Source organism: Eptesicus fuscus, chromosome 9 (assembly GCF_027574615.1).
Source record: "Eptesicus fuscus isolate TK198812 chromosome 9, DD_ASM_mEF_20220401, whole genome shotgun sequence".
In the NCBI taxonomy this organism is placed as follows: Eukaryota; Metazoa; Chordata; class Mammalia; order Chiroptera; family Vespertilionidae; genus Eptesicus; species Eptesicus fuscus.
In genome coordinates this window covers 50561701-50587160 of record NC_072481.1, presented here as the reverse complement: position 1 = coordinate 50587160, position 25460 = coordinate 50561701, and the positions used below count along the sequence as shown (strand labels likewise).

Genomic DNA, 25460 nt, shown 5'->3' with positions numbered 1-25460 from the left:
TACATGTGCATAAACTAAACTTCCAAAAGCAAAAGAATAAAGTCAAAATACAGAAGAGTGTTACCTCTGGAGGAAAAGAAGGGGATGGAAAAGAATAAGCCAAGCAGAGAAAGACAAATGCCATATGATCTCACGCAATCTATCTATCATCTATCATCTATCTGTCTGTCTATATATACACACACATAGACACAGACAACAGTGTGATGATAGAGAGAAGTGGGGGCTCGGGTTAGGTGGAGGTGGGCAAAGGTTAGGTGGAGGTGGGGAGAATGAGAGGAAAGAGACTGCTTGGGGCTATGGGCGCACAATGCAGTGTGCAGATGGCGTTATTGAGTAGTATACATGAAACCTGAATAGTTTTGTGAACCAAAGTCACCCCAACAAATTCAATAAAAAAATAAGATTTTTTTAATTTTGGCAATATGCTTGTTCAAAAATTAATGGTCCGTTTCCATGTGTACGCTGCTTATCTGTATGTATGTATCAAAAAACAATAATTTTCTAAACGACATGATGTGTGCATAATAGAACAACATTTTCAACCTTTATTAAAGTAAGTGTTCCAAAAACTTGGGTAAGCCACTGTTCCTAACCCTTTAACAGTAGACAGAGCTAGGAATAGACCAGCTATTCCAAGACCCAGGCTGAATACAATCACTTCTGCCCTAGGCCGACGTGGCTCCGCCCATCTGAGCTACGCCCTTCCCTTTTGGGTCCTCCCGCCGGTAGGGGGCTCTCCAAGGCTTCTAGGGCCTAGAGGCCTCCCGCCTGGGGTGTCCCTGCGGCGCCTGTTAGTTTAGCTCGAGAGACTCCATTTGCGTTGTAACTCTTTGGGGCCAGGGGAAAAAAATCGCACAGGCATCTGACTCTGGGCAATAACGTTTAAACTCAACCCCGGCTGAGCGCCCACGTCATCAAACCCTGACGCAGTGGTGGGAAGGAGTCAGGCGGCACGAGGACAGCCCCGGAGTGCCGAAAGGCCCCAGCCCGCTTTCCTCCGGTGAAGACGTAGCTGCGGGTGGCTGTGGTGGTGGCGGCGTTCAAGATGTCGACCAAGAATTTCCGAGTCAGTGACGGCGACTGGATTTGCCCTGACAAAAAGTGAGTTCAGCAAGGGCCCCGAGTCGGAGCGCGGCTGATCGGTGACGTCCTTCTCAGATCGGTTCGGCGTTTTCCCTTTTTTTTTTTTTTACGATCCCCGTTGCCTTCAGCCGGGATGAGGCGGCGAATCGCGGGCTCCGGGGCGGGAAGGAGGCTCCCAGTCTTCCTCACGGGGAGGGCTTTCGTGGTCATCTCTCCAGCCTTTCCTCGCTCTTAATGTCTCCAAGTCAGCCCCTCTTTTTGGAGAGCGAGATTGGCCTCCCCGTTACCCCCACACCCCCGTCCCGCCCCGGCCAGGTTTCAGCGATCAGGAAATCCTCCTCGGTGAGGCCCGCTTGGTGTTGGGTCTCCCTCACGTGACTTTTCCCCGCAGAACTTTTATCTTGTTCCAGGAAAGCGTCTCGCTCTTTGGCTTCTCACAGTTCCCCTTTCTGGATATATATATATATATTTTTTTTTAATTAAACGTTTCTTCGTAGCGCATATATACACCCCCCCGCAAAAAAAAAAAAATACACATTAACAGCACTACCCTTCTTTGGTGTGGGAAATTCTGACTTTTTTCCCTTTTATTTCCCCCACAAGAATTAAACCTTTCGCCTCGTTCGAGCCAAAAGGCTTGAGGCCTGTGTTTCTGCCCCGTGGAAGGCCTGCCGCAGAGAAGCACGTGTTACGATGGCTCTGCCTTTGACGTTGTTGCTGAAGTCATTGTGCTCCATGGGATGGTGGTTTTCCTCCTAGGGCGCCCCAATAGGTGTATCTGTTTGTAAATATATGGAGATTACTATGGGAAGGAATGGTCAAAAGTATTGAACGCACAACTCATGTCCAGATAAAAACCTTCGATTTCTTGTGCCACAGGCAGAGTTCATGGTGGTACAGAGGAAAAACTTTGAAGCAAACGGACCTGGGTTTGATTTCAGCCCTATTGCTCGTTAACCATGTAACCTCTAGTAGGTTATTTAACTTTGCTTAAAAGTAAAAACTGGAATGGAATGGCTTCCTGAACTTTAAATAAAGACGTGAAATAGCATAGTGTGTGGAGAGCAGTGACACGTACCAAATACTGATTGACAGCTAGCTATTGGTAGTAGTTTCAGAAAATTAAGTCACCTGATGTCACTCAAGGAGATGAAGGCCTTATTTCCTCAGCATTTGTTTTCTGTCCATACTTTAAGCAGTTTTAGTGAAACATTATGGTTTTTACATAATAAATTGATGGTTCTCAATTGCATAGTATTCATAGCTATACCATTTATGCTGGCCACAATCTATAAATAATCCAAAGGTTAATCTGTAATTGAAATAAATATTGGTATATTTATACAGTGGAATATTACACTGTGTAAGTAGAGGATTTAAATTTACGTGAAAAATCATCAGTGGATCTCCAAGCAAAATGTTGAACAAATTGAATAAGATGAAAAAGTATTTTTAAAAAGGCAATTGCATAAAAATTAAGATAACCTGAAGGATTTCAAGTCTGTTTGACAATCTCAAACAAGAACAGGAGTGATGTGTTATGAATAGCATTGCTCCTAGAGATAAGACTATTTGAAAACGTTCAAAGGGTATTCAACAATGTCTCTCTTGTGGTGTTGGTCACTTGTAGAATAACGTGCTTTTGATAGCCTCATTAATGCAACACACCCAAATATTTAAGGAGGTCTCTCAGTTACAGACATGTGGATAGAATATTATTTCTACAATCTATATAAATCCAGGGAACACTTCAGAATGCGTTTGGGTCAGAACAGATATTCTTGGGCGTTGGGGGGGAACCAAAAAGTTATTTAAAATGCTTTGGTTTAGTGGTGATTCCATACTTTACATCTTTATTTTATTCCAGTATAATAGCAAAAAAAAAAGTAAACAGTTTTTAAAATTAAGTTTTACATGTCAGACCATTTAACATTCTGTTACTGATATGCACATGCACTATTCAGACCATGTTAGTGAATCCAATATTTTTTTTTGTTTTTATTTGAGTTTATAGACTACTAGAGGCCCAATGCACGAAAATTCGTGCAAGATTAGGCCTTCCCCCAGGCTGCTGGCACCAGCTTCCCTCCGGCACCTGGGAGCAGGGCTGGCTTCCCTCGGGCCCTGGCTTCCTCAGGAAGGACATCCTGTCTAATTAGCATATTACCCTTTTATTATTATAGATAAGTGTAAAGTGATACTGTTAATCCATGTGTTGAGGTTATTGGTTATGATTATAATATTTTTAAGTTAGCTTTCAGAGGTTTGATAATCCAAAAAACTCCATTTCCTTAGAATTATTGAACCTATGTATAGTTTTTAGTCAGTAGAATCCATCTATCTTCCTTTTCTTACTGTCCCACCTCCTACTTGTAAAAAGAGTGTTTTATCAAGATCCATGAAGCCCTCTATGATTTATTTATTTTCTCTCCATTGGTCCGCCCTTAGGATTTTGTATTTCTTATAATACTTAATACGTTTGTGTGTGTATATCTTATTTTCTATACTGGGAATTACTTTAAAGTTTTTTGGAACTCCCAGGTACCTTGTTAGTAATTGTAAGTGGAGTCATATCTTACCTCAGCTTTGCAAGGAGATTTTATTAAAATTACAGTTATATTGCCTGGCTCAGTAGGTTGGTGCTTCATCCTGTTCACAGTTTGCTTCCAGGTCAGAACTCTGCCATACCTAAGTTTTAGGTCTGATCCCCAGGGTCGGGCATGTAGGGGAGGCAACCGGTAGATGTATCTCCCTCAAATCAATGCTTTTCCCCCTCCCCCTCTCATCCTCCCTCTTTAAAAATCAATTTTAAAAAATTCAGTTATACGCAGCTTAATCACAGGGAAATGTTCAGAGAAATGTCATTAGGCCATTTTGTCATTGTGCAAATACAGAGTTCATGTACACAAACCTAGGTGGTATAGGCTACTTACTACACACCTAGGCTATATGATATATAGCCCATTGCTCTTGGGCTACAAGCCTATATATAGCATGTTAGTGCACAAAACAACACAAGATTTAATCAACCAGTAACATAGTCATTTATTGTCATTATCAAGTATTACGTACTATACATGACTGTATGTGCTAAACTTTTATACTACTGGCAGCGTAGTAGTTTTGTTTACACCAGCATCACCACTTGGGTTGCAGTAAGAAGTCACTAGGCAATAGAAATTTTTCAACTCCATTATAATCTTATGGAACCATTGTTGTATGTGCTGTTCATTGCTGACCAAAATGTTATTTGGCGCCAAACTGTAATGACATGCACTAACAGGACACTGAGTCATAGAGATCCTAAGTGACTTACCAGGATCACATAAGTAGAAAGTGAGATATTGAGTTTCTTATCCTGCACTTGTGACTTTAAATCGTACATTTTCCCACTAAATTGTGAAGACTTTTTTTTTTTTAAATATTAATTACATGGCTTTAGAATGAACTTAGATGGCATTAGAATTTCTGGATCCAGGTATATTGTGAGAGAGGACATGTTTGAAAGTGGTGTATATAGGATTTAAAAAATTATATTGATTTAAAATTATCTAAATATTTTTCACTTTATTTTTCAGATGTGGAAATGTAAACTTTGCCAGAAGAACCAGCTGTAATAGATGTGGTCGGGGTAAGCATTAAGGAAGCTTCTATTAGGACAGTATATACAGATAACTGCATTATTTCTCCAGATTCATATTGCATAATTTTTCTATTTTCAGAGAAAACAACTGAGGCTAAGATGATGAAAGCAGGGGGCACTGAAATAGGAAAGACACTTGCAGAAAAGAGCCGAGGTCTATTTAGTGCTAATGACTGGCAGTGTAAAACGTATGTGTTTATTATCATCCACTCTTCTTCCATAAAAGTATACCTCATTACTTGTTAATGTTACCACCTCTTATTAGTCACATTAACAAGCCAAGATCACCTTTAAATCAAAGGTCTGTTGATTGTTATTCAGTCTATATCTTATATATAAGTGTAAAGAACTATTAAGTTCTATTTTTTAATGGTAATATTAGTTGTTACAAGGATAAGGGTATGTATACCAATAAACATGCTTAAGGTGAGCTGACATTCCAAAAAAGTCTACTTCTATTACTGAAAAATCTCAAAAATTATTATTAATGTGAAATGCATCAAAATTTGTTTTGCCTGTTTTCGAAGTAATTTTAGAATCATGTGTGCCATAATAATTATTCCTACTTAGATAGATTTCTTAATATTTCTTAATATTTTCAATATATTCTATATTGATTTTTCCAATTTCCATTTTTTTGTGTTGTGCACATGAATCAAATATATAAAAGAGGATTTCATCAGAAGGGGGTCTTATATAAATTTCTGATCCTGTAGATATTAATTTGTGCTGAAGAATTTTCTAGCAACAGATTAAGACTGGGTTTGGAATTCAGTACTTGAACTGAATTAGGAAAAAAAATTACCCTTTGAGGTGAAGTCAGAGGCAGAAATTAGTAGAATCTTTGACTTAAAATGTTTTTCCCATAAGGCATCAGAATCTCTGAATATAATTTGTCATTTCTTTTTCATAAAATGAGAAAGGCACCATACTATATTGCTTTTGCTTCTCTGCTTAAATAGTTAGAACCCACATTCTCTCTTCAGAAAAAAAGTACAATGGTACATTTTCCTTGTTTGCAATATTCTTAGTAAATTATGGTAGTGATTTCATCCTAGTTTTTACTTTAAAATTTTAGAATGTTTAAAAATTTACTGTTTTTATTGTAGTTATCTACTAACTTGGTATTTTTAACTTCTAAAGTTGCAGTAATGTGAATTGGGCAAGAAGATCAGAGTGTAACATGTGTAATACTCCAAAGTATGCTAAGTTAGAAGAAAGAACAGGTAAGATAAAAACACATTCTAACAATGATTTCAAAAGACCTAAAAGTTGAATTGACAAGTTATATCATCTGAAGAGCACAGTGATTGAGGATTCTTTCTGTTCTACTTTTATGGTTTTTTTTTCCTTGATTTTTTTCCCTCATACTCATAAAAATCAGTGTTTTAATAGAATAGCATAATTTTTGAATTTTACAATTTACAAAGTACAGCATTAGGAAGCTGTAGCCTAACATACAATGACATTACGATACTTTTAGAAATGCTCTATTTACTTGCTTTTCCCCCACTCATCTAAATGTTTATTATCCTATACTAGAGACCCGGTGCACGAAATTGTGCATGGGCGGGGAGTGTGTCCCTCAGCCTGGCCTGCACCCTCTCCAATCCGGGACCCCTCGGGGGATGTCCAACTGCTGGTTTAGGCCCAGTCCCAGCAGTCGGAGATTCCCTCTTGCAACCCAAGACCACTAGCTCCTAACCACTCACCTGCCTGCCTGCCTACTGCCCTCCCCTGCTAGCCTGATTGCCCCTAACTGCCTCTGCCTCGGCCCCCACTACCATGGCTTTGTCGGGAAGGAAGTCGGACATCCAGAAGATGGCCAGTCAACCCGGTCTAATTAGCATATTACCCTTTTATTAGTATCCTATATAATAAAGAGCTAATATGCAAATGGTCATCGCGCTCTCGCACGGGGGCCAGGGGACCTGAAGCCATGCTCCCTGCCCTGGTGCTATGGCTCGGGGCCCTGAGGCCGGGCCAGGGGACCTGAGGTCGCGCCCCCTGCCCAGTTGCTGGGCCAGAGGACCTGAGGCTGCACCCCCCAGCCCTGCGGGGCTTGATGGGGGTGGGGCCGGCCAGGTCTGGGTCTCGCTTGATTTTGAGGCGCGCATGGGTGGGCGGGGACTTGACTCTGGGTCCTGTGGCACGCCCCAGACTCTGACAGGAGGGAGATTTTCATATACATTTTACTAATTTTCTTTCATCTCTGACACTTCTATTATAGAGAAAGGGCACATAGCAATATTAAAATATTTCCTCTAATTAATTCCCTTTTAATGTGCATGAATTTCATGCACCAGGCCACTAGTAGATAATAAAAGGCTAATATGCAAATCAACCGAATGGCAGAATGACCGGTCACTATGACACACACTGACCACCAGGGGCAGATGCTCAATGCAGTAGCTGCCCCCTGGTGGTCAGTGCGCTCCCACAGGGGGAGCACTGCTCAGCCAGAAGCTGGGCTCATGGCTGGCGATCGCAGTGGCAGTGGCAGGAGCCTCTCCCGCCTCCGTGACAGCACTAAGGATGTCAGTCGGACATCTCCTCCCCCCCCCCCCCCCCCCCCCCCCCGTGCACAGTGCACAAATTTCATGCACTGGGCCCCTAGTTAAGGATAACTGCAGTACAAACAATTTTAATACACTGATCTTCATACTTTTGATTTCATTAGAATAAATTCTCAGAAGTTGGATTAATTAAGTTGTTCAAAATATTGAATCACAGAATTTTCAAGTTAGTGCCTTAGTTCTTCCTTTGAAGTACATGTTATATTCATCCTCTTTTCTCTGTTCATTTCCATTGTCACGGCCCTAACTATTTGTGGCTGTTAATGAAATGATAATAGGATAATGATCATTCTTTTAATGCCCATGTTTGATAAATTTAAAGTTACAAATTCCAAATTAAAAGTATTTGTTTGCAAGTTTAACATTTTTCTGGTTCCTGGGGGGAGACAGTCTAATTGTAGGTGTTAATTGTGACATCAAAGAATAATGGTTTGCTTGCTGATCTTGATTACTTTTTAATAGAATATTTTCAGTTTAAAAGTTAATTGGCTGCTTCAGAGAACCTTCAGTAACTTTTACCTCTGTATTGATTAAAAGCAGTTTGGATCTCCATTATCATTTTGCCTGGTGTAATTTGTAATTTTAGCCCAGCAAAATTTCAGTATATCAAAACTGCAGACTATCTGCGATTGGTAAACAGTGAAATTTGATTCTTGGTTCTTGTTTAGGCCAATTCACCCGAAGAATTATGATAAACTACAGAGAAAAGTCCTTTTTACTTTTTAAACTTAGTTATACCAGAGGTTTGAGGAGATGGAAGTGTAGTGACAGGACTTTCTAACCTTTAAGTATCTCACAATGAGACTTTTCTCTGTAATGGTGTGTGTGTTTTTAAATAATGCTTTTTAAAATACTAGTAAGTATTATATGCACAGGCAAATCTCATTGGTAAGATTTTTCTTTTTTCTGTTGCTTGGAGATGATTTTGAGGAGTTTTTTTTGTTTTCCTATTTTAATGAATTGTCAGAGGATAACAATTTATGCCCTTCTTATTTTAGGATATGGTGGTGGTTTTAATGAAAGAGAAAATGTTGAATATATAGAAAGAGAAGAATCTGATGGCGAATATGATGAGGTAATAAGCTATGCATTAGTGTGCAGTTTGAATACAAATTAGAAAGTATCTTAAGTGCAAAGTAAAAATATAAATTATCTTATTTTTGTAAGTACACTTTGAGTCTTACAAAAACTTACATTGTAGGAAATCATAATTGACTTTATTAATTGGCATAATGGACCTAAAATACATAATAATTTAAATACGTACAAATTTTTTTTAGAAAAAAAGTGTTAATACATTTTTAGCTGACAGAAATATTATGAAACTTTTCTCTAGTTTGGACGTAAAAAGAAAAAATACAGAGGGAAGGCAGTTGGTCCAGCATCTATTTTAAAGGAAGTTGAAGATAAAGAATCTGAGGGAGAAGAAGAGGATGAGGATGAAGATCTTTCTAAATATAAATTGGATGAGGTAAATTATTTCCTTTTTTCTCCTTGGTGTTATTTCAGCTATGACATAATATATGAATGTTTTTGATGGCCTATGGCCTTTGGCCTGTGGCGAAGATATGTTCTGGCTGTGTACGCATTTGTTCTCACAAAGGTTTTGAGCTTTCACTCCGCCAAGCACTATTCTGGCTCTGGAAGTACAATAATGACTGAGACAGAAACACCCTTATTTTAATGGAACTTAAGTAAATAAAGATTCCCTGAATAGGAAACAAGCCAGTTACATTTTTAAAAAATCAACATAGGCTAGTGTGACTAGAGCAAAGGGAAGAATGTGGGAGGGCAGTGACCACATCAGGTCTGGTGTTTGTTCTGTGGGCCTGAGTGTAAAGTTTTATGGTTGGATGTATAGGTCTAGATTAAGATCATAAGAGGCCCTTGAATGCAACTAAACAAAGTTTTTAAGAAACAAATAAGGTATCTGACCTGTATTTCAGAGTGATGAGTGTCAATATACACAAGTGACTGTTGAACAACATGGGTTTGAATGGTGCAAGTCTACTTATACACAGATTTGTTTTTCTGTGTTACTTGTTTTATACATGTATTATAATGTATTTCTTTTTCTTGTGATGTTTTTAACCTTTTTTCTCTAGCTTTATTTATTGTAAGAATACAGTATATAATACATATACTGTATAAAATGTGTTAACTGTGTTTTCGGCAAGGCTGTTGGTTAATAGGCTGTTACTGCTTAGGTTTTAGGGGAGTCAAAAATTATGCACGGGTGCCTCTAACCTCTGCATTGTTCAAGGGTCAACTTGAACATTGAGATAATTGGGGAGGCAGAATGGATTTTCTGAATTAGATCACATAAAAGGTTACTGTAATATCTAGTAGAGAATGAAGAGTAAGGTATATGGATTCAATGACGTTAATGGGAGTAAAATTGAAAATTCTTGACAGCTTATTTGGTACTACTTTATGACAGAAAAAGAGGAATAAGTACTATGAGGTTTACTTCTTTGAAATATTTGAGATAGTTGTTAAGTCTGCTTAGCTTGAGAGTGAATTTGCTGAGATATTTGTGATGTATATCCATATGGTGATGTCCAATACCTAGAACTGTTCATCATCCCTATTAGATAGCATTAATATTTAAATATCAAGTATAATTGACTGAATTTTTGTTAGGATGAGGATGAAGATGATGCTGATCTCTCAAAATATAATCTTGATGCCAGTGAAGAAGAAGATAGTAATAAAAAGAAATCTAATAGACGAAGTCGCTCAAAGTCTCGATCTTCACATTCACGATCTTCATCACGCTCATCCTCCCCCTCAAGTTCAAGGTCTAGGTCCAGGTAAACGGGTACAGGTCAAGGGTAACACCAGTCAAAATGTCAGTATCTAACTTCTTTATTTATAAATTTTGTTTTTATTGACTGAATAAGCTTTCCTTTTATTTTAGAGATTTCATTCAAGTCACCTTGTGAAAGATATTTTTTTAGTGCCTTGAAGTTACTGTCCAGTATTTTCAGAAATGCAAATTTTAATATGAAACTTCCTCAGTCCATTTATCTCCAGACCTTTTATTAAAATAGACGTTAAAGATCTAATTAAATCATTACATAAAGTGTATTACTACGTATACAGTTTACATTTAGAAATTTTTAAGTGAATATTTGTTTTCACTGGTAAAGGCTAATATAGAAATTTTCTAGGCCTTAAATTAAGTTTTTGCTTATTTTACATAGTGCTTAGATAATTTACTTTGTTATAGGTATTCTGAATAAAGGAGAAAATTCAGTCACTTAAGTTCTATTGGCTTAATGCGTATAATTTTGAGATGTTCAAGAATAAATAAGAGGAGTCAATTGGTGGTGTACTTGAATATTGTTTTGTTAGTAATGTAAAATTTTAGTAAATATTTCCTGATTGAGTAGTCGACAATAAAAATAAAATTTTATGTGAGAAAAATCAGTGCTTTGTATAAACTGTTCCCTGGAAGAATTCTTATTCACAGTTTAAGTTAATCAACACGCAATGTTTAATGTATTTAGGAAAAATTATTAGCTAATTGAGTACTTAACAGTTAGTTAAAGCTTAAAAGTGATTGATTCTAAATATAATTTTAAGATGAAAATGTTACATTCTTTTGCTGCAGACTATTTTAAGGAACAAATTAAAGGTGTAAGATTAGTACTGAATTTTACTTCTGCTGTGACTTCTGAAATTTAAATGGACCATAAAATTTAAATTTTACTTCTGCTGTGACTTCTGAAATTTAAATGGACCTGTGTCATTTTTCAATAATATAATTACCTAAAACAATGACAGGGTTGTTAATGTATTTTCCCTTTAATTCTCTAACATCTGAGCAGGAAGAAAAATAGGGTTAAACAAGCATACACATGTCAACATTTAAAGCTTCATACTAAATAGTGAACGAGTAAATGGAAGGAATTTTATAAGGAAAATTAATAGATATTCCAGAGAATTAATTAAACATAAACTGCAATATTCGAATTCTTGGATATGTTAAGTCCTGTTAAGTTACTTTTAAATATTGTAAATGTAAAGTATTCAGTGTTAATAAAATGCTTTAATTTGTACAATCTTGAGTATTTAGAGTAATTTTGTCATACTTGAAAAGTGATAGTTGATCATTTTCAAAAAATTACCTATATCTTTTAAGTTTTTGCATAAATGTCAAAACAAAAAGTTACATTAAAATAATTGTGTTATGAAAACATATCAAATAGTTGTCCTTTTACATGAAAATGAATTCTAATGCATATCTTCCTTTCAGTGTTCATATCACAAAGTTCAGTTAAGTGGTCCTGGAAAAAAAAATTCTTCCATGTTGTTCCAGGTCCCGTTCAAGAAGTTCTTCCAGTTCGCAGTCAAGATCTCGTTCCAGTTCCAGAGAACATTCGAGATCTCGTGGGTCGAAATCAAGGTGAATGAGGTAGCATCTCTCTGTAAATCAGAGAGAAAAAAGTATTTAAAGGCCGCAGAAGGTGTTGCTGCTTTTTTTCTCTTATTTTGCTTCTACTTGTCAATTTTATTTTAGCATTAGAAAACTAATGCACTTGCCTTGGCTTAATTTTCTCACCATAAGATGTTTCCATTGCCTGCAGTGTGCCAAGACATTCCCATGATTGAATTAAGGTTATTTTGCATTATGCAAGGTTTGTTATTTGTGCTAAAATGTGAGGAAGTAGGAAGATAGAGCCAAGTCTTATTACCAAATATCTCATACATTAGTTATATTTGCAGTAGTAGTTCAAATAAAATTAGAGATATGCAAATAAAAAGGAAATGTTTATTCTTTTTGTTTTTTGTTAATCCTCACTGGAGGATATTTTCACCTTTGATTTTTAGAGATTGGAAGGGAGGGAGAAGGGGGAAGGAGAGAGACACACACACATTGCTTCCCACATTCACCCTGAATGGGGCAGGAACCTGCAGCCCAGGTATGTGCCCTTGACCAGACTCAAACCTGTGACCCTTCCGGTACGCAGGAACACTGGCCAGGGCTTTTTTCTCATTTTTAAAAGGAAGATAAATAAGTTCGCCCCAAAACAGATTTTGTTTTACAAGGCAATTGTTTCAATGTTTCTGAAATGATTTTGTTATTTATATCAGATAAAGTTTCTGGGGTGAGGGTCTTACACATATTTTCATTTCTCTGTAATATTACATAGACTATTATAAGCAGTATGTGAGAGCAGACACTCTTAAATTCCACAAACTAAATCAAGAAGTTGGTTGGTTAGTCTAAGTAGTGTGTGGTCTTAAGTAATATTATTATTAACTCTAGTTTGCATTTAGTTATGCAATTTCTAAAAAAGCACGAGACACTAGTTTTTCTAAACATTGTCAAAATATACTGCATCTCTTTTTAAGTTAATTTATTGATCTAGTAAATGCATCTAATATTAATAAGGAAAACAAAAAATTCCACTTGTGTGGAACTTTACACTGAAGTTTAGTGGTAGCTTCTTTGGTAAAATAATGGCATAATAGCTTATTAGAGCCAAGTTTATAGCATTAGAGGGCAACAACAGTTTAACAACATTAAGAAAAGAATGATATGCACATTTGTATTACTCCAATACAAAAAGAGAGCAAATGAGTTTATTGTTGTTACTGTGGTGATGATGTATATTTATCATTGTTTTAGTCTTTTGAGTGCTTCGTAGGTGAAGATCAGCCCTAGTTCCCTTTGGGAAGCACTGTAATAAGGTTTACAGAACAGCCTTTATATTCTTTCCAAACATTTTTTCATTGCTTATAACTTTCCAAAGAATTCTCCTTTTGGGCTTTCTAAGTTTATTTTAAGCCCAAAGGTGAATTTTTTGGGAAGTTTGAGCTAAATTACTTCAACCAAAATATGTAAATGAAGAAAAAATTGCATTTAAACATTTGCATGTTTACTGCTACCTAAAACATGTGAATGTCAACACTTCATACTTCATGAATAGTGGGCCTTCATAAAAATAAATATTGCTGATATAACGTTTTAAAGTTATTCATTTTATTTTTCTTTGAATATTTAGCAGTTTAATAGTTGCTGTTTTTCTCATTTCTGTCCCCTTTCCCTGCTTTTTTTATAGCAACTTAACTAATAAGTTTTATAATTCCACAAGGAATTGTTTTGTTTACTTTTCTCAGGAGGTTGTGTATATATGATACATATTTTTCTCCAAATGGAAAGATGTATTTTCTAGACAAAATGTGTAAATGCACAGTTTACCTGTTGGTTTTGCTATTTATGTATACTTTAAAATGAAAGCCTTAAGTTTTAAAAAAATAATATAAAATTCTACTTTAATATATTGGGCTGGTTGTTAATCATAAGTAGTAAATACTTACCTTACAATTTTATAAAGAGATGAGATTAAAGTAAATGTATTTAAATAGAATTATTTTTATGGTTGAACCAGAAGTCTTCTGTTGAGTAAGCAGTAAGTATTTCTTCTCATAAAATTTTCAGTCATAAATCCTTTTTGTTTTTGGAGCTTTTAACTAAATGATCTGCCTCATTTCTTCTTTTAATGAAATGTTTGATTTGTTTCTCAATCAATGAAGATCCAGCTCCAGATCCCACAGGGGCTCTTCTTCCCCACGAAAAAGATCTTATTCAAGTTCATCATCTTCTCCTGAGAGGAACAGAAAGAGAAGTCGTTCTAGATCTTCATCTGGTGATCGAAAAAAAAGACGAACAAGATCACGGTCACCCGAAAGGTTTGGGTTTCTGTAGAAATAAGAATGGGTGTTCTTAAGTGTGTTTAATAGATTAAACTTCTAGTCAAGCATTAGATTTTTATAATCTCCTTTAGTCCAACTTTAAATGATACTTTTCAACTTTAAACTTCAAAAAACATTAATTACTTTGTTTATCCTTCGTGCTTTGATCAGGTTGTTTAGTAAAAGTTGTAGATCAAGCCACTCTTCTATCTGTTCATTTTATTACTTAAATACTTATTTTGATATATAATTATAGCCAACTCTCGGTTATTTCTTTCTTTTAAGATTTTAATTTAAAAGCTTTGTGTTGAAGTAATTTAGTTGATTTTATATGTATTTAATTGATATTATAAATTTTACATTAAATATTAGAAATTAGTATTTTAGGGCATCTAGAAAAAATAATTATTCTAGATCATTGGAAATCTGTCCTCATTTAAATATGTATAAATGCATTTTCACAGCAAATTATTGTTTCATACTCTTTATAATGAAATTGTTCTTGTAGCTAATACATTTTTCATCTTGCAGTACAAATCCAATTTTTTTTCTTTTTGAGAAAGACCGTTACTTGATTACGTTATCTATGTGGACATTTTTTAGTTTGGAGAGCATGTCATCTGTCAGCCTTTCCTACAACAGGCTAATTAATTAATTAACTTTACTCTTGATTCTCAACGTCTAATTATACAGTCAGTTTAATGGCTTCCTTTGTATCCTGGGCAAAATTTTTCTTACCTTTCTGCTTGTGAAAGTAGTGATTAGGTAAAATCTGATTGCTGGGTTTAGTGGTAGGATGCTTCATGATTCCTATTTGTTTTGCTTCTTCACATTTTGAAGTTTAGATATTAAGGTTACACACAACTAGTCTTCTTTCTCTGCGTTTGGTTTTATTTTGTTTTTGGTTTTTTGGGGGGCGGTTTTTTGTAAGAAAATAACTCCATACTTGAGTGAAATTCATTCTGTTGATTTCTTGATACTTCTGCAAATTTTTATTTTAGCCACATAAAATCCCCTTAGTTTGTTGTCATCTAAACTTAATGAACATGTTCTCTATTCCATAAGCCAGGTGATTGGTGAAAACACTAAACAACCCTGAGCCCAGGGCCAACCCCTCGGAACACCACTACTTTACCCAGGTGGATATATTGACTTATTCATATTAGCTGCATGAATATAACCATTTAACTAATTGTACAATCATCTTGTGAGACCTAGATTTCCAAAATGTAGTTATTTATGAATATATGTTCTCTACACAGAAGCCTTGCTGTATCTGTTTTACATATAGACTTACCACACTATCTACAATGTTATCACAGAGATTACTCTTCCATTAACAAGTTTATATGCCTTTGTTGAATATTATCTGTAATTTTACATGTTTTTGCAAGGCTTTTCTTCCTTACCTTAAATAATTGAGAGGTGGCTATATATTGAGAGATTTTTTTAATTATAGAGAATTTTAAATTATACTGTTAACTGGGTTCACATCCAAAGTCTAAACACTAATTTTATGTGTATAAGTTTATGTCTTAGATTTTAATTATTTTTTTTCTAGTATAATTAGGTTTGATTTTTTTATATTCTCAAAGTCTTATGAGTGAATGATGATATCCAACTCAAGCTTATTAAGACTACCTGCTTTTCCATTATATCTTACAGGCACCACAGGTCATCTTCTGGATCATCCCATTCTGGTTCCCGTTCAAGTTCAAAAAAGAAATAATGTATTAAAATTTACATCTTAAAAAAAAAATCCAGTACAGTGCATGAAGCATATTTTTTAAGAAGTTGGTGTCTTACTTGGTCAAAAGTGCTAAGTCTTCTAGTAGAGGTGCATGCCTTTCATTGCTTTTCAGAACAATACAGCTGTGTTTATTTGTGAAATTAAAAGTAAATAGTATTTTAAGCCATAATGTCCCAAAATAGTTGCTCTATTTATCATTCTTTATTTACAGCCTTTTTTTTTTTTAAACCATCTCATCTATAACAAAGTACTTTGTTTCTTTTGGTTTTTGTTTTTGTTTTTACTTTGTTTCCTAATTTGAACTCATGTTTTTCTCATTTCCAAATAGGAATTATTTAGTGACTTAAGGTTACCTTAGGCTTGCCTGAACTTTGGGCATAGAGGCAAGACTGTGGTGAAGTAGTTGGAAACAGTGTGTTTATGTTAATCTGAGAAAAGGAGTCAGCCTCTTTATGTTAACCTGTGTCAAAGTGATTCTTCTCAGAAAAAATTAAACTAATTGTAAAACAGCCAACTAGAAACTTCATTCTTAAATTCCCTATGCTAAGGGTGCCTTAGAATCATTGTCTGTCTGTTACTCAGTTTTGTTTTTTGCACCACATTTAATGCAGAAAAATCTTGTGAATTGTAGAAGGAGAAAGGTGTTCCATATTTCTCACTCTCTGACACACAATTTTGAGCAAGAATATCTAATAGTCATTTCTAATCTGATGGTTGTCTGATGAGAAAAACATCTTATTTCAAAATGTTTATCTTAATATTTTAAGAAGCTTTGTGTGATGTCTTTTAAAAATCCAGTTATCATACATGATAGGGTAGACAAAGCTAAATTATAGTTAATGAAGAAAGCTTCTGAAATATAGTTCTCTTTGGGTGAAAGACCAACAAAGACATGGTTAATTTAAACAAACCTTTGCTGTGAGATGTTTAACTTTAAACATTTCATAAAATTTTCTTGAGTAATAAATGAATATTTATTTCTGCACGACACAAGCAGAAATAATTGTTCCTGTTCACTTGAAATTACTTATGGCTTAAAATACTTTTGAGTTTGTTTTATTTCTCAAAATTAAAATCTGGTCGAGCTTTATTATGTCTTTTGGTTTAAAAACAAAAGGTTTCTCTTAACAGTATCTTCAGTGACAATGCAAGGTAAGTATGTTAAGGAAAATCAGCAGTTGTGCTTGAGGACTTTTTGTCATGGGGATTAATACCCATTATTCTTGTTCTGTTTTGGGGGGGGGGGTTTGAACAGTAATGTCTGCTGCAATTAAAAACTAAAATGCTTTAAGGTATTTTGTAGACAGACCAAACAAAATTATATTTGTTTCTTTATTTTAAAATGAGTGATTTTTTCTCTTGATCTAAAGATGAAATCAAAATATCTTATGTAGAAATATTTTGATAATATTTTTACAATGAACTTGCCCCTTATTTTTTTGTCTTAATTTCCTTTCCTACATTTATTGTAGTTTGCACAAGAACTTTTCTCTCTTATAATTGTGCCTCAGACTTCTTGAAAGTCCACTTCCTAAAATGCCCAGATGATCTTTTAGATTCTACATGTTACTATTGGTTTATTCTTGTGCTTTCTGTATTTAAACTTTGGCTGTACTAAGTAAATGCAAGATTATAAATTTAGCTAATAGTTGTTTACAGACAATTCAGATGATTATGATTTCATTTGGTTTATCTAAGCTGTAGTAGTCCATAAGGAAATGATGCTGTAGACAAATGTAAATAAAGCTTGTGAGTCAAGCATTAAGTGGTGTTTGTTAGAAATAAATTAGAATTTTTAAATGCTGATTTAATGTTCATTTTTAAAGCTATTTGCAGTCTTGTTTGTTACTTCTTAGTGTGCATTTTAAACTCTTTATATTCACTTACCCTGTATATAACGTCATATTTTCATATAGGAGTGCTTGATTTAAAACATTACAAAGCATTATCACTAACACCTTGGGTACTCAAAAATTTTTGAGACTTTTTAATGTAGATTTTAAATTAGTTTAATACTTTCTACCAGAACACTACATATCTATTTCATAGCACACCATAGCATGCTTCCTGAATTACTTTTTTTTTTTTCAGAGATGGAGAGAGAGAGATAGAAACATCAATGATGAGAGAGAATCACCCATCAGCTGCTTCCTGCATGCCCCACACTGGTAATCGAGCCCACAACCCAGGCATATGGCCTGACTGGGAACAGAGCCTGTGACCTCCTGGCTCTTAGATCAATGCTCAACAACTGAGCCATGCTGGTCAGGTTCTGAATTACTCTTAAAACTCACTTTATTGCACTCAATAACTGTTCTTTTTAACTGCTAAGTTATCTTAACTTTCTATTTGCAGTCCTTTCACCAAGTTCAAAGTAAGTCCTAAATGTAAGACCATCTCTAGGCACATTTATCAAGATAAAACAAGTCTTGTCTCAAAAAAGTTTCCTGTCTCATCTCTTTCTGCTATGTGGCATTCATAGCCTGTCTTATAGATGTTGGTAAGAAGATAGGTAATTAAAAGTCAGTTTAAGGTATGTAATAAGTGGTTTACAGGTATTTAATTTTCTCTGTCACCCTTACATAATATGTCCCATTTAACATACAGCTTAAGGAAATTAAAAACTTACTCAAGGGAGCCACAGGTGTGGCTGAATGGGGATTAACCCCCAAATCTGATGCGAAATTCAGTATTACCTCTGGTAACCAAATAACCTTTTTGAGAAGATAATGTTAAGCTAAAATGGTCAGTTGTTTTTGTAATCTAGTGATTTTATAAGGTGATAATATCAGTCATGTATGGGAAGATAGGTAGACATGTTCATTTTGTGGAATACCTTAAATTTACAGAAAAGTTGTGAAGATTATAGAGAGAGTTTTCATAAACTCCCCATCCAGTTTCTACCATCGTTAAGATATTACCACATATTTTTGTCAAAACTAAGAAAGCAGCATTGGTATATTATTACAGTTCAGATTTTATTTGAATTTTACCATTTTTCATTACTTTGTTCTTAGATCCAATCCAGGTACCACATTTCCTCTCTGGTCTGACTTTTTTTTTTGCTTTTGATGACTGACAATTTTGAGGAATAGTGGCCGGGTATCCTGTAAATGTCCTCATTTTAAGGTTGTCTATATTTTTCCTTGTTATTAGACTGAGGATATGGGTTTTTGAAATATGAAAACTATAGAGGAAAAGTGCTCTTACCACATCATACCAGGGTTACATGGTATCACTGGAGACATTAATTTTTGTCACTTGGTTAAGGTAGGAATTGCTCTAATACACTATTGTAGTTAGTTTCTTCCTTCTTAACCTACTCCCACTTTTTTGGTAGCAAATCATTAAGTATAGCCCACCTTTCAGCGTACGGATGGGAGTGGCAGTATTAAATGCCGTCTCCTGTGGGGGAAGGCTGTCTCTTCATAATTTCGATTCTTCTGTAAGAAAGTTTTGTCTGCTTCTTTATATCAACATGGACTCATGCATATTTATTTTAGACTTTAGGTCATAGTCCAGTGCAGTGTTTAGTTTATGGTTCAAATTGTTCCATCTTTAGCCATTGGGAATTTTTTCAGGTTGGCTCCTGTGTCTTTGACATGCCTCCATACTCCATCAAATACTTAAGGGAATGGGATCTAGCAATGTGGTGGCAGTGGCGTCAACCTTAAATAGGGGCCTTGACAGTTAATTAGAGTAACAGGAGGAATGGATCCATGTAGTATTAGAGCTAAGTTCGTAGTCACTGAGAGTGACCAGTAAACACATTACGATTTTTTCCCAGCCACACTGTAGCACATGGGTGCTTACCCAGGATATGGGGTGTTGTAGCATTAAACACAGAAGATAAACATGTAATAAGTAATAGTTCCTAAATGTCTGTATTTATCAAAATAAAAGGTACTAGTATAAGGAAAACATAATAACCAGGTAAATTCACAAAAACTGATGAATTATTAAAATAAATCTAAGAAGAAGATTATGAAGAAAGCTATTTAACATTACTCAAGTAAAACACCTGGATTTAAAGCTAAAAATGTATAAGACAACCTCTTTCCTATTACTTCAATCCAGTGGAGGAACATTCCATAGAATTTTTCATGGTAGGAAAAAAAACTGGTAAAATAGGAAGAATCAGTTTTGCCTGAATGAAATCTTACAGATTAATAAGGTAAGCTAATTTGTGAGGGTTCAAGGTTTGATCACATCTTTAGGGGACCAAAAATAACTGGCTATGGGAAACTTTGGAAAATGAGAGGAATTTGTAATATTGTCTGAATTAAATTGTACCACATTGAACACTGATTGAAACTGATGAGGTAAAGACCTTTACATTACCTCCAAAATGAAACATCTGTAGCCTATTAGTGGAGTCATCACAAAGGCTGAGTACCTCCAACCTGAATGTAACATGAAGTACTAGTAATGTTTGCTTTAATGGGTGTGATCCAGTTTAGAATTGGCAGTGATAATTGATTTCTATATTTCCCCCTAGATTTAAAGTACCTGCTTTGAATTTTTCATGGTAGCTCTATGACCCCGGCCATGTTCTTTATGTTTGGCACATAAGTATATAACAAATATTGGCTGTTATTTTACCCTCTGCTCATGTCTTCAGATGTTTCATAAAATACCAACACTCAAATTTTATTTCCTACTTATTCCTTTCTACAGCACCAAATCCGTATCTCTACCCACTGTGTATCTGTCTCCCTTTAAATAAATGTCAGTTTCACCATATCTAAATTCCCCCAGTGTCCACCAAAACCAGTATTATATTTCATATCAATAAACAGCATTATCAGTAACGGGAATTTTTTATTTTCTTTACTCTTTGTCTTTCTAATTAAATTGGGGTGACATTGGTCAATAGGAAGGAATCCTTATTCTCTTTTGCTTCCCTACTCTAAACCAAATCTGATTTACTTAGAATTAATAGTTCTACCTCAAAGCCTCAAAACCACACTGCTCCATTACTACTGCCACTAGTTTGGTTTGTAAGCGAAGATATTACAGTTGCCTCCTAAATGGTCATCTGGCCTCCAGTTTTGTCTTGCAAATAGAAGGTTTTCCATAGTATTTGCTGAATTAATTTGTTTCACCGAACAGTGATACCAAAATGGTCTTTTTAACTATCAATTCTGTTTGTCATTTCTTTCAGTGTCTTTCCATGGCTTTCAGGATTAAACTACAATCTTTTTATATGTCATAAAAAGGTCATGTTTATTTTTTTAAGTACTGACATCTCACCACCTCATCCTCCCAAACTCCAAATCTAGTATACCTGGGCGCACATGAACTACTTGAGATAGACTTTCATTGTTGTACAAGTTTCCTATGAATTGAATGCCCTGCACACACTCCACTGTCATCCCTTTCACACTTGGCCTTCGTAACTCAACTGAGAATACTAAGATGCCATCCCTGGTACTTCTGAGTTATCATAGGAATTAGGTGAATTTCTTGATAGACCATGTCTTTACCTAGTAGTCCTAGCCCTTCGAACAGCCTGTCAGGAAATCATAGTGTTTGACAAGGGAGTCAGTTAATATCTGCTATATTTCTTTTTTTTTTTTTTAATATATTTTTTAAATACATTTTTATTGATATCAGAGAGGAAGGGAGGAGGAGAGAGAGATAGAAACATCAGTGATGAGAGAGAGTCATTGATCTGCCTCCTGCACTCCTACTGGGGATCGAGCCCACAACCCCAGCATGTGCCCTTGATTGGAATTGGGCCTGGGACCCTTCAGTCCACAGGCTGATGGTCTATCCACTGAGCCAGACCAGCTAGGGCTATGTTAACATTTCTTAACCTTTTGCACTCTGATGTCGAGTGTGACTCGACACTGTTAGCATTGGTAGCAGCTCGAGAAAAAAGCGAGTGCAAAGGGTTAATAGTTCAGTAGAAGTAAATAGCTCAATATTAATTGTGAAGTTTAAAATGTAAGATGCAAGAGTAATACAATTAAATTTGGATTAAAATCCTTTCTAGGGTAAAAATATAGTTAAAATATATATTCTATATAATAAAGAGGCAATATGCAAGTTGACCATCACACCCTCACACAAGATGGCCACCCCCATGTGGTCACAAGATGTCTGGCAGGGAAGGGCAGTTTATGGTGATCAGGACAGCAGAGGAGGGAAGTTGGGGGCAACTGAGCTGGCAGGGGAGGGCAGTTGGGAGCAACCGGGCTGGCAGGGGAGGGCAGTTGGGGGTGATCGGGTTGGCAGGGGAGCAGTTAGGCGTCGATCAGGCTGACGGGAGTGGTTGGGAGTGATCAGGTTGGCAGGCAGAAGGGGTTAGGGGTAATCAGCCAGGCATGCAGGCAAGCAGTTGGGAGCCAGCAGTCCCAGATTATGAGAGGGATGTCCGACTGCTAGTTGGATATCCCCGGGGGCGTCCCAGGTTGGAGAGGGTGAAGGCTGGGCTGAGGGACCCACCCTCTTCCAAGTGCACGAATTTTGTGCACTGGGCCTCTAGTGTGAATATATACTTTAAATCTTTAAAAAATATTTGAACATGTGGTATTTTAATTATCTGACTCTATAATTTTAATCCTCCACTGGTTTATTGATTAAGCAGACATGCCAGTTTGTGCACTCAAAGGAAAACAAAAGAACCAGAGTTAAATCAGTAGACCCCTAGGAAAGCTATCAGGTTTCTTAAGCAAAATATGTCTTAAGCAAAATTGTTATTAGAACTTTGGTCACTAGAGGGTGCTGGTGACCAAAATTCAGAAATTCATACTTTTTCTGCTCTAACATGAGAAAGTACCAAACAGGCACCTGGCCTGGTAGCTAGGTTGTGGGTCCAGGCACAAATTCAGGTTGCAGGTTCAGTCCCTGGTTGGTTCCCAAAGTGAGAAGCAGCAGCAGCCTATGGATGTTTCTCTTACACACAGATGTTTCTGTCTGTCTGTCTCTAAAATCAGTTTTTGTGGTTTTTTTTTAAAGATGTCAGACAATCCAAGTAACTGCCAATGTACTATTTGTGTGAATCCTCAGATCCCCCAAATCACTGTTTTGCAATGTGAATAGCTACAAAACAGACAAAAATTGAAAGAAGGAAAGTGTTACACAAGAGATCTAATGGTGCATTAGTGTAGAGATGAGTAAAGGGGTTAACATTAATTCTTGGATACTCCATGGCCTGATGTTTGTTCCTATTATATGAAGTCCAATTGGCTACAGTATGCATTGCAATGGAGAAAATTTTTTTAAAGTTAACGATTTCACATTTTTATTTTTATATTTTTAAAGAAATTTAGATTTTATTTTTCAATTATGGTTTTTATTCAATATTATTTTGTAATAGTTTCAGGTGTATAGCATAGTGGTTAGACAATCATAAACTTTACAATGTATTCCCTCTAATAGTTCTAGTGCCCACCTGTCACCATACATAGTGCAATATTATTGACTTTATTCCCTATGCTGAACTTTACATCCCTGCCATTATTTTTTAACTATCAATTTGTAGAGGGATTGCACTTCTAATCCCTTTATCTCTGCCCCCCAACTTCCGTTCCCTCTGACAACCATAAGTCTATTTTCTGTGGCTATGTCTTTCTCAATTTTGTTTGTTGAGAAAGTAAAATTTTAAAGTCACATTCATAAATAAAATGAGAATAATTCAGCTTTGTTTTCTTAGCTATATAAATCGTGAAAAGATCTTACATTTTTTAAATATATAATTACACTAGAAATTTATTGCCGAAAAAATTTAATGTGTACTTTCTTTGGATAAAGTGTATATCTAAGAATGCCATCAAGACATTTTACTTTTCAACTGACATTCTAGAAAAATACTTCCCAATTTTGGGGTTAAGAATAATTCAAAGTAGTAAGACAAAAGTTTAGTGAACATTTGAAAAGCAAACCACTTCACTATTTTTTTCCTTGCTATTCTCATTAGAAATGTGACATTTAAAAAGAAAATTGGAAAATTTAAGAAATTTTTCATATGATAGCAAATCACAAAATTAGTAATGGGATTAACTCATGTTAAAATGGTGTTTTAAGTTATATTTTGGCTTTTCTTCAAGAAATATAGCATCTTACAACGATATTTTTTCAAACTCTTAGTATGAAAATAGCATAGAAAAAAATGCAGGAGAACTCAGTGGGTAGAGCGTCGGCCTGCGGACTGAAGGGGTCCCAGGTTTGATTCCAGTCAAGGGCACGTACCTTGGTTATGGGCACATACCCAGTAGGGTGTGTGCAGGAGGCAGCTGATCGATGTTTCTCTCTCATTGATGTTTCTAATTATCCCTCTCTCTGTAAAAAAGCAATGAAATATATTTTTAAAAATTTGTCCTTTTAGAATAACATTGAGAAAAAAGAATTCAGGAGAACATATTCCATTCTCATCATCTACCACTTTACATTCTCCAAGGATACCAACTAGAAAAGACAAACTGATATGATCAACTCTAAAAGTCGATCTGAAGTCTGAATCATGGTCATAGTTCTATCTGATTAGGTCTAATGTATTAAATATGAGGAAAAATGAAGTTTGTTCATAATTTTTACAATCTTTTCATGGACAAAGCCCTTTCTAGATTTGGCAACAACTGGTCTTACCATTGATTTTCATCTGCTGAGGGTGTTGATGGTATCCATGTGATGGTATCCATCTGTGCTATGAGAAGAGACGGGAATTGAATTGCTGAAAGACGTCGGGCATATATTTTAACTTTATGGAGCCTCAGTTTCCATAAAAGGGAATAATAGCAAGGGGACCTTGGAGGATCTCTGACAAAATGAGAGAATACTTGTGAAAACAAAGTATTATCTTAATAAAACATTACTAGGCAATCAAGCCCATTTCACTAAAAGCGAAGGCCTTCCAAACATCCAAATACAGTTAGAAGAATGGTTGCAGGCTCTGTGAGAGCATGCCTCTCTCCTGCGCGCCCCCCCGCCCCCTCTCTGCCGCCCCCATTTCCCACAGCTAGCCGCAGGATCTCGGGTATGCAAGATATCCCACCTCCCACCTGCCTCTAACCACTTCGGCTGTCTTATCTGGCTTGTTTATAAGGGGAGGGGGAATTGAGGTGGGAGGTGGGAGCTGGGATATCTTCATTTTTTAATTCGACCAGCAGATTTTATTTTGTTTCCCTGTACCTATCTCCTTGAGTCCCAAGGCACTACTAGTTTTAGAAGTTTCAGTGCACCTCAGGGAGGCAGAGCAGCCTCGCCTGCTCGCGATCATTCCAGAGTCCTGAAGTAGGAAGGGGAAAAAGTTCACAATCAACTTTGCAAAGGAGTGTGGTTTGCCTAGAATACTTGGGGACAGGTGAGTTACACTTGCCAGGGATACAAGAGATCTTCAGGGGGAGGATCCAGTCCTTGTGGGTGGAAAAGGAGGGCGGGCGCTTTCGGCGCGCCTTGGCAACTAGCCTGGGGCTGGGAAGTCCAGGGAGACATTTCAGCCCCCGCCACCCATGGACGCTCCTCTGGCAGAGACAGGAGGAAACGCAGAGCAGGCAGGGCGTCGGCCAGAAGCCGGGCATTTCGACAGGATCCCCCTTGGAGGTTTTGTTTCCCATCTCACGCGGCCAGGGTCGCCCTCAGTCCGCAGCGGAGAGCCGCGTTCAGTGGGTTGTCCCTGCTCCTCCCACCGCACTTAAGCCCACACCCACGGGCGCCCCGCCCGCCTCGTCCTTATAGAAGGGGCGAGGCACCTCGG

At 36.3% G+C, this 25460-nt stretch overlaps 1 protein-coding gene across 3 annotated transcripts; it reads left to right on the top strand.

The window, feature by feature from the left end:
• The first annotated feature begins 824 nt into the window (after nt 1–824).
• Nucleotides 825–18159, top strand: ZRANB2 (zinc finger RANBP2-type containing 2). Of its 3 annotated transcripts, XM_054720977.1 has the most exons (11): nt 827–1104; nt 4665–4717; nt 4809–4917; nt 5873–5955; nt 8304–8380; nt 8642–8776; nt 9949–10118; nt 11630–11716; nt 13852–14007; nt 15076–15149; nt 15676–17735. In XM_054720977.1, the coding sequence occupies exons 1-10, from the start codon at nt 1049–1051 to the stop codon at nt 15107–15109; spliced, it is 960 nt and encodes a 319-aa protein (XP_054576952.1). In that variant the 5' UTR covers nt 827–1048; the 3' UTR covers nt 15110–15149; nt 15676–17735. The 3 variants fall into 3 exon arrangements, with proteins under 3 accessions (XP_008137656.3, XP_054576953.1, XP_054576952.1); XM_008139434.3 differs by lacking the exon at nt 15076–15149 and having other exon boundaries at nt 825–1104; nt 15676–18159; XM_054720978.1 differs by lacking the exon at nt 15676–17735 and having other exon boundaries at nt 826–1104; nt 15080–15145.
• Nucleotides 18160–25460: the final 7301 nt, after the last annotated feature.